The 8,838-nt window shown below is 39.4% G+C and overlaps 1 protein-coding gene across 1 annotated transcript in view; it reads left to right on the top strand.

Annotated features, from left to right (window-relative positions):
• The window catches only part of LOC140939006 (basigin-like), a 31,465-nt gene extending 23,021 nt beyond the window's left edge, over positions 1–8,444 (top strand). Inside the window, exons 4-9 of the mRNA XM_073388560.1 lie at positions 2,322–2,630; positions 3,294–3,446; positions 3,766–3,936; positions 4,555–4,659; positions 5,308–5,314; positions 5,853–8,444. Coding sequence (XP_073244661.1) covers positions 2,322–2,630; positions 3,294–3,446; positions 3,766–3,936; positions 4,555–4,659; positions 5,308–5,314; positions 5,853–5,949 — 842 coding nt within the window. The 3' untranslated portion in view covers positions 5,950–8,444. The remainder of the gene's footprint in view (positions 1–2,321; positions 2,631–3,293; positions 3,447–3,765; positions 3,937–4,554; positions 4,660–5,307; positions 5,315–5,852) is intronic.
• The last annotated feature ends 394 nt before the right edge of the window (positions 8,445–8,838 follow it).

Below are 8,838 nucleotides of genomic sequence, written 5' to 3' on the forward strand. Positions count from 1 at the left end.
AACATTTGAGTAGTTGTGGTATTAGGAGGTGTTTTGTTTTAGCCTTAAAGGCCTGGTTCAAATGTTACACTTCACATGTGCTGAGTTTAAGTCCTACACATGTATTTTAGTCAACTGAAATAATTAACATACGTGTACGGCAGTTGATTCAGACATGGGATTAAGTGGTGCCGATTTTACTTCATAATTTGTTCCCAGGCTTTAAAACAACTTGTTATCCAGTATGGATAATAGTTTCTATAATTAATGCATGATATATACAGTCAACTCTTTCCTTGTGGACACCCAGCTGTAATGGACACCTCCATAATATACGGACAGCAGCTAAATCCCAGGCAAAAATAAATCATAGATGTTTGACTGAAATGACCTCTCGCTATTATTGACTCTCACAAATGAGGACACTAACTCAAGGTCCCTGCAGTGTCGGCTGTAAAGGGAGTTGACTGTACATATATCCGGCAAATGTGAAATGAGACATCTGAATCAAATGTCTTACCTTAGTTGAATCTCAGTCACAGATTCGGCAGATTCGCATTTAATTTTAAACTGTCAAATTTAATGATTCAGACGTCACGTCTCACATGCGGTTAATTCTCAAATTAAATTCAAAATTCGCAGTCCCAATTTAAAAAGGGAGCAAAAGTGCACACAAGCCAAAGGCCCAACTGGCCCGAGCTTATCTCAGTTTTATTAGCATGAAGCATGCCTGAAGGAGTATTGCCTTTCCCCCTGGACGGGATGCTAGTTCATCACAGGGTTACCCCCCAGCAGTACAGAAAAGTATGTGGCCGGTACCCATTTTATACACCTGGGCCGGGTTGTTCAAAGAAGGGTTAAGTTAACCCAGGGTTAGCGCGAAATTTGATTTCAGATATGAAAGCTTGAGAAACAAATTCAGTTTTATTCTTTTTGCCAACAATTTGATGATTGGATGCTCTAAAAAGAAGAGAGGAAATTATCTGGGAAAATACTTTTGAACAAAATAAAAAGAAACCTGGGTTAAAATTTAACCCTGGGTTAGCGCTAATCGGACTTCAAACAACTGGGCCCAGGGTGAAAGAGGAGTAAAGTTCCTTGTCTAAAGGTGGAAACAATGCAACAGGCGAGGCTTGAATGCCAGACCTCCAGCTACATGTATTAACTGCTCGGCCACACATGTCACCTGAGCCCCAGTATCCACATGCAGATTCTCCAAACTGGTCTCTATACATTTCCCTAAATAATATTATTTTAAGGTGAGAGTTGATGAAAGACCAAAACATTATATTTTTATTGATCTCAAAACCTTTTGTATTGATGATTATTGTTAGGAGAAAATGGATTGTTGTCATTCTTGGGATTTAAAGGGTTAAAGGGGCTATACATATGCCATGTTATTTGCTGTCTCTTTAAAAAGCTAAAACATGACTCAGCATCAGTTGAATTCCAAAAATGGTCCTTTTTTTAGGACTGTACATGTACATTAGGTATTAAAACTATTTCCTGCTGTTTGTTGCAAGGGATGGAAAAGATGGACGTGGATTGAATCTTAAAAAAAATTGGGGCAACTTTTTCAAGTTTTAATACTACACCTCCAAAAATCACCAAAAATAGTAATAGCTATCGTAGCATGGTTTGTCGTCCCTGATAGGATTTGTTTGATTATTTTTCGTATCTCTATAAAAGTATTTTTGTATGGGTAAGGGCAGAGTAAGTAAGGACTTAAACACAACATTGATAGTAGTACTGGTTTCTTCAAGACATAACCCCTTTGATTCCTTTATTCTTTATCCAGGCATGTAACAAGCAAGTCTGCACAGTGTAAAAACGAAACAAAAAACAGGAAAAAAAGCATTTGTTGCAGTGCTGTCCAAAAACATTGAATTTATTTTAAAACAACCATGTCCACCATGCATTCTTTGTCTTTTATACATTTTTGTAGTCAAGTTCAATTACAGTGTCTAGCCCTGTATATAGTGATCAAGCTTTGTTGTTTGAATTCCTTTTTCAAAATACCATTATAACTTTTCTTGCTCCTGAAGTAAACTTTGCATGATACATGTACACTGTACTTGCATTACCTTCCCCATCCCACTTCCTTATGCTTGGTTATTTGCTTCTCGCTCCCGATAACTTGTACTCCTGATAACTGGAATTTTTTTCGATTTCTGGAGAAGGTTTGAGTCACCATAAGTTGACTGTACAGCACATGAAAGGGGTATCTTTTGCCTGGTTTTAAAACCACTGGAACTACATGTATGGATAATGTATTGGAGGCAATGGACAGAAATTATAGCTTCATGCATTCTTCCCTTTTTATTTGCTTTTTTTCTCTTTAGGAGACGAAATTCCATCAGTGAAAGTGCCTCAAATCAGTGTGTTGAGGCAGGGTGAGAGCACCACATTCTCATGCAATCTGACTAGAAATCCGGGCAAAGGATCAATATTGAAAAGAATTTCTTGGTACAAAGATGGGATTTTGCTGGAAAGTATCAGAAACCCTGACCCAAATAAGCCATTAGACACCCTTAGGCCGCTTGTTCTTAAAAATATTGGTGTTAGAGATGGAGGAAACTACACCTGCTTTCTGGAAGTGGCGCTCCGCAATATCAGAATGTACAATGTGTCTGATAGCACCACGGTTGAAAGTAAGTGCACTGTACACTGACCCTGATGGAGGGTTAGCCCTTGACTGCGATTACAGCCATCTCCCCTCGTTTTCCCCTGCCAGCTGGACATTCCACAGGAGAGATGTCCGTCCCTCAATAACAGAGATTCCATAGTGATGACGTAAAGTCTGTCTGGAATCTGTTTAGGATTTCTGATTAGTTGATGTAATGTCTGCATCAGTCTGTACATGGACGTAGTACATGTGATGTAGCTATTGCTTACTAGTGACAGACAATAGACAAAAAATCGCAAAGGTCAATAATGAAAGTTCGTTATTTTTGGAATATCTGTTTATTGAAAAAAACAACAACTTTTATTTAAGTTTTGCAGAAGAAGTCAAAACTTTACAATATTAGACCAGGAGAAACATAAACTGAGGCAAATATTTGGAACCCCATGACTACTAGATTTAATATTATATTATATGTTTTGTTATACAATTTTGCACATGTATAAAACATTGATTTACGTCACCAGCATGGGATTTTGGTCGTAGCTCAAGGTGTAGACCTTCTCTCCCACATGACACTCTTCTTGACTACCAATGAGTAGTGAGGAAAGGTGATGTATTTTGTGATTGTTAAGAATTATAACTCTTTGGGTGAGAAGTTTATTCTAGACATTTTATCACTTTCATTTAGTTGCTGCTTGGCTGAATAAGTACAAGGAAGATCCTGAATTCAAGAAATTCAAAGGAGACAGTGTATCGTTCGAGTGTCCTGCCAAAGGTAACCCTTTGAGGGTAGAGTGGAAAGTTAAGAAGAAAGGGGAAGATGCCATTACACCGTGTATCAGTAAGTTTACCAGTCATTGATTTTGTTGAAAAATTTTCTTGCAAGTTGCAGATTCCCAAAGTGTTTCTAATTATTATTTTGACATCAAACAGTCCCCAATTTTTCCTAGGAAGAAAAAACTTAGAGGTGGGGATGGTCACATACACATTTGCGTATTTTATTTTGCTCTCCTTTTTTTATGAGGAAAAATTAAGAATGGACTATTTTTAGTCTACCCAGTCGTGATAGATTGTTGTGAAATTGGTCGTTATTTACTTTCCTCAACGTCATATAAAAGCGACATACCGAAGGGATAACCCAGTCCTTTCATTTCTAACAGATGGATCAGATGGTAAATACCGTATACACCGCGAGGGAATTTATGAGCCTTATTTCCTGACCGTGACTGACTTGCAGTACTCTGATCGTGGATCTTATTACTGTTGCCTTCCCTCGAACTGCTCGAATAGTGTAGGGGGAGACTGCCAGCGTTTTGTACTTCGCGTTAGAGGTAAGGTTTCTTATCCATTAAGCCCTAGAACATCAGCACACAAATTCTTCTAACCGACCTCCATAAATTTTTTAGCGGAGCTCTCGCGCGCGAAGCGCGCCAGCGGAGCACCATGGGTAAGAAAATAAAGTAAACTACCCATCCGAGAAAATTTGGTAATCACGTGACCGTACACCGCCCACCCGAGAGACCGTCCGTCCGCACCACAGGTATACAAATGTAAAATAACTCGATCAACAGGTATGGTAACCCAAATGCAACTCGAGGTTATTTTGGCGGGAAATCACATAGCCACCGGCGTCTTGTAAAGCAGAGACAACAAAAGTGTCAATAAAGACGAAAACGGAAAGCGGAAATTGTTTCTGTATCCGTATTGTCTAAAGTATTAAGCTTAGATAAATTGTCATGTCCACAAATTTGGAATATAAAGCAAGAGAAAGACAGAGAAAAAGAGAAAGTGAGCGGCAGGCCAGCGAAGCTCAACGAGGTTCAAACTAACCTGCGATCAGGCGGTCCTTCCCCGTCTGCCGACTCTATCCGCGAAAAAAGAACGCCTGATTGCAGTTTAGTTTCAAACTGACACAGTTTCGCTTATTGAAGCTCTGATTTTGTTTTCAGATCCTCTGGGTCCACTGTGGCCTGTTATCGGCATCATCATTGAAGCCATTGTGCTTTTCCTGATCATTTTTATCGCAGAGAAGAGGAAGAAGAAGCGAGAAGGAGGTGAAGAAAAAAATCATGTGGAAAGTTTATCTTTAACGCTCTTCCTTCCTTCCTTCCTCCCCCCCCCCCCCCTCCCCTCCGTTCTTACTTTCCCCGCTCCCTGCTTCCCTCCCTCTCTACCTTCCTTCCTTCCTTTCTCCTTTCCTCCCACCCTACCCTCCTCCCTTCCTTTCTCCCAACGTTCCTCCCTTCTTTCCTTCCTTCTTTCCTTCCTTCCTTCCTTCCTTCCTTCCTTCCTTCCTTCCTTCCTTCCTTCCTTCCTTCCTTTCTCCCTTCCTCACTCCGTCCCGATCCTCCTTCCTTCTTCCTTTGTTCCTTCCTCCCTCCCTCCATTGCGTCCGTCCTTCCTCCCTCCCTCCCTCCCTCGTTACCCTCCTTTTTTCCTCTCTTCCTCCCTCCTTCCCTCTCCGCTCCCTTCCTTCCTACAGTGTACCTTCCCTCCTCCCTCCCTCCCTCCCTCCCTCAATTCCTTCCGTTCTTTCTTCATGTCTCTTTATTTTCTTTACTTACACTGTTCAGTTCCTTCCCTTCTCTTTATTTTTGTTCTAAATTTATAGCAGGCCAGTGTATACTGTACAAGTTCTTATTATTCTTTACTGTTTGTTTTTCATGTTATTTGTCCTGATTGTTGCTGACTTAAATTTACAGTTGATAGGTAAGTGCTTGTTTCTGTTTTAAACACCTTAATGGAAGCGCAGAAGATTAATTTGATGAAACGTGTAGAAGTGGTCCTTCTAATTCTAGTTTTCCTTTTGAGCGCTGTGTAATTCTTCTATCCACTGTCTTTCTGCTTAATTAAACATTTATTTAGAATCACGTTTTCATGTATGGCAAAAGTCTATTTATACCAAGTTAACAAGTTGTTTTCTTTTTACTTGTGGTTTTCTGTTTTAACGTATATCTACTTAAAAATAAGGACTTTCATGTCGGGTTTATCCACAAGGATTATATGGGATGGTTTTTTACAGTAGAACCTCGGTCAAACGAAGGGTCTAGGAACTGGCAAAATTGTTTTGTTCACTATAACGAGATTTTGTTATATCGAGGTTCTTTTTTCTTTTGCTGGAGTTAAGAAAATCCAAGAATAGTGTTGATGATGTATCTCTTATCCTACTTATCCACTTGAATCTTTTGTTTTCGGATTGCTATAAGTTTGATTCTAATTCTCCTTTTTTTGTTTCTTATTTTTTCAGACAAGACGGGCGCGTTGAGTTCAGCTTCAGTTCCACAGATGACGGAGACAGGGGTCAAGTACGCCTACGCAAAGTTAATGAATCTACCGTTGCTTGAGGTCCATGTTATAGCGCCACGGGTACTCAGAAATCTCTAGATATCTACTCAAATGTTCTGATACAACTAATCATGTTATTACGACTGTATGAGTTGTGGAAAACGACAACTGAGTGTTTTTAGCAGGGGCGCACGATACTTTACTGCTCACTTATCTCATTATATAGCAAGAAAAAAAGTTAAATTTGAAAGGAAACGCTGTAGCGAGAGCATGATAACTCATGGCATGCTATCCAGCGGCTTTCTACTTGCACTCGCGACTCGAAAGTGCCCCTCGGAATGTGGACTAAATTAGGATTTTTCTGTTTACTACAGCAAATGAGGTCTGGTTCATTAGAGAATATAAAATGAGAATCGTTCATGGAGTAATCATAAATCTAGTCAAAGTCCAGTCTATTGGCTAGCGCACTTAAGAGTACTCAGTTGTAGCCGTCCTTGTTCTTGTTTTTTGTTTGTTTTTGGTTGTGAAACGTAGTTGTAAATGCTGAAACCTTTCTTTTTTACCCCTGGTACTTACTTATTTTAACCTCTCCAATGGAATCTTTTTTTATTATTTGTTTTTAATGCATTAATTACACATTAAAGAGTTTGCCGAACCCGAGTTTTGCAATTTATCGAAAGAGGCTGTCTCAAAATCTGACCATCATGCAGTAATCGTGCAAAAAAAGTCAAAGATACGGTACGAATTTGCAGGGTTTTTTCACCTTATGTGGGTGCTTGGTGGTACTTAGCAATAGAGCGTTTTCACATGACGTCACGGCGGCCATATTGGTGTTCCAAGACAATGAAACGGCGGCCATGTTGGTGTACCCGGAAAATCCTCTGGGAGTTGACCTCTTTTCTCACGTAAATGTTTTCTTTTGCTCCAATAAATCAGCATAGATGCTGGTCACGTGAGTGAAAAAGCTCTATTGAGGGATGCAGAGAAAAGAGTAATTACTGCCTCAAGGTGGAGGCCACTCGTTTCACACACGATGAACCACTCCCTTTGTTACAGGAGCGCCTTGCCTTGTATGAAAACGTTTTTTAATTAAAATGATTATTTTATCGGTCGAAAGTGTGACCTTAATGGAGACGTATCTTATCCACAATGTTGTTTGGACTTTGTTGAAGATACAGTTGTCAGGATGGTCTTTTTATCGTGGTTTGATTTCGTGCTTGGTTCAAGTTCTGTTTTGTTGTCATTAGATTAGTCCGACTAAATTGTTGCCCTGTACAAAAAGCGGCAACAGAAAACAAAACTTGAACCCAGAAATAAAAAGTGATAAGCCACAAGAAACTGTATACATGCACGTATTCTGTGCGGATACTGGTGCATGCATGTGGTTAGACAAGTTTAAATCTTGGAATTTCTTACTCCGGTTAGTGACAGCAACGCTCCTTGTCGCTTCCTAGGCCGTGCAATTGAGTGGAGTAAAAAAACATGCTGTCTGCAGGACTCGGCAAAAGTCTTGTCTGTTAGTCTGTAACAAGCAGATTTTCTTTCTGGGAAAGAAATCACTTGACCGTTGGTCAAGGGCCCATTCAAGTCTATTGTAACTAATGAGGAAACCAAGGCAAGTATACAACTTCCTCGGACAAGCAAAATTTGAGGACTGCACTTCCAATTCAATTTTGTTTTGAATTGTTTTCTTGGCGGACTACTTCTTACGTTAGAGACGTTACGTCATCACGTTTACGTCAAACGGCAAACTCTAGTTTGTACCACGTGACCAAGTTTCCCCTTTACTTGTCGTTTCCTGTTCATTATTTCTACACATGAAAAATTAGTAGTTTCGCGCAATTTTTTATCCGTAGGAATTGTTTTGAGCTGTTTTTACCCGCTTATTTTCTATTTTGAGAAATTCTCAACCTGAATCTGACGTTTGCCGTTTGCCATATATGTGAAGCTCAATCTCTCTATTACTTCATTAACCGACGAATCTGTTGGAGGGCCGTCATAATCTTTTCCGACTGAATACGAAGAACCGGAAATTGGTCGGTTGATGTTCATAAGGTAGAAATAGTACTTGTCCCATTGGTTATTGCAGTTCCATTTTTTTCGTTTGTTTGTTTAAAAAATTTCAAGAAAATAATATCAGGAAGTGCAAATGTAGTTTTGCGCATATGTAAAGGTTTCTGGAAGTCTGATGAACTGTTTGTTATTTTTGTCACTTTTTTTTTTTCTATAGTATTATTTGTCGTTTCATATTGATTATTCCCTGTTTATTGCTGCGGCAAAATATAAGAAGGCCGTGCTATGTATTTTATCGCTTGGATAATCTACACGAGTGAGCCTGTCTATATGATAGCGTGTGCCTATGCGAAATCGATGTACTATTTAGCAAGTGTAAGACTTCTTACCATCGTCGTCAAACAATATATTTAGGGACGAATTGAATATATTTAATTACTGTTGTAATCGTTTACCTGCTGTAACTTGATAGAGTTATTTAGTTGCGAATTGATGCATCGAGTAGAAAGCTAGAATAAATATCAATTTCAACAACGTTAAATTTTGTTTTGTTTTATGCCTGTTTTGGATCATAGAACTCTGTTCTAACCACTGCCATTGAGTCAAAACCCCTTTTCACTTCAAATTACATGGGGTAAGACACACAGTTGGACCCTCCGTAAGCGACCACTCAAAATTCGAAGAGTTCCTTTTCGCTTGCGGAAAGTGGTCGCTTAAGAGAGTTGAACTGTAGGAGGTCTTTTACGAGGAAAAGTCCGAACACGTCTAATTTTTGGAAGGAATGTACTGCATGCAATTCTTAGGTTACAATTTAAATCCATGTTGTTCCTAAAAGTTCTTTTCAAACTGAGGGTTGCATAGTCCATAAGCGCTACCCAGATCTGGGTAGTGACACGTCATCAGTATGGAATTTCTGCGCTCTTCCTCTGACGTCA

The sequence above is a fragment of the Porites lutea genome, chromosome 5 (genome assembly GCF_958299795.1).
Source record: "Porites lutea chromosome 5, jaPorLute2.1, whole genome shotgun sequence".
In the NCBI taxonomy this organism is placed as follows: domain Eukaryota; kingdom Metazoa; phylum Cnidaria; class Anthozoa; order Scleractinia; family Poritidae; genus Porites; species Porites lutea.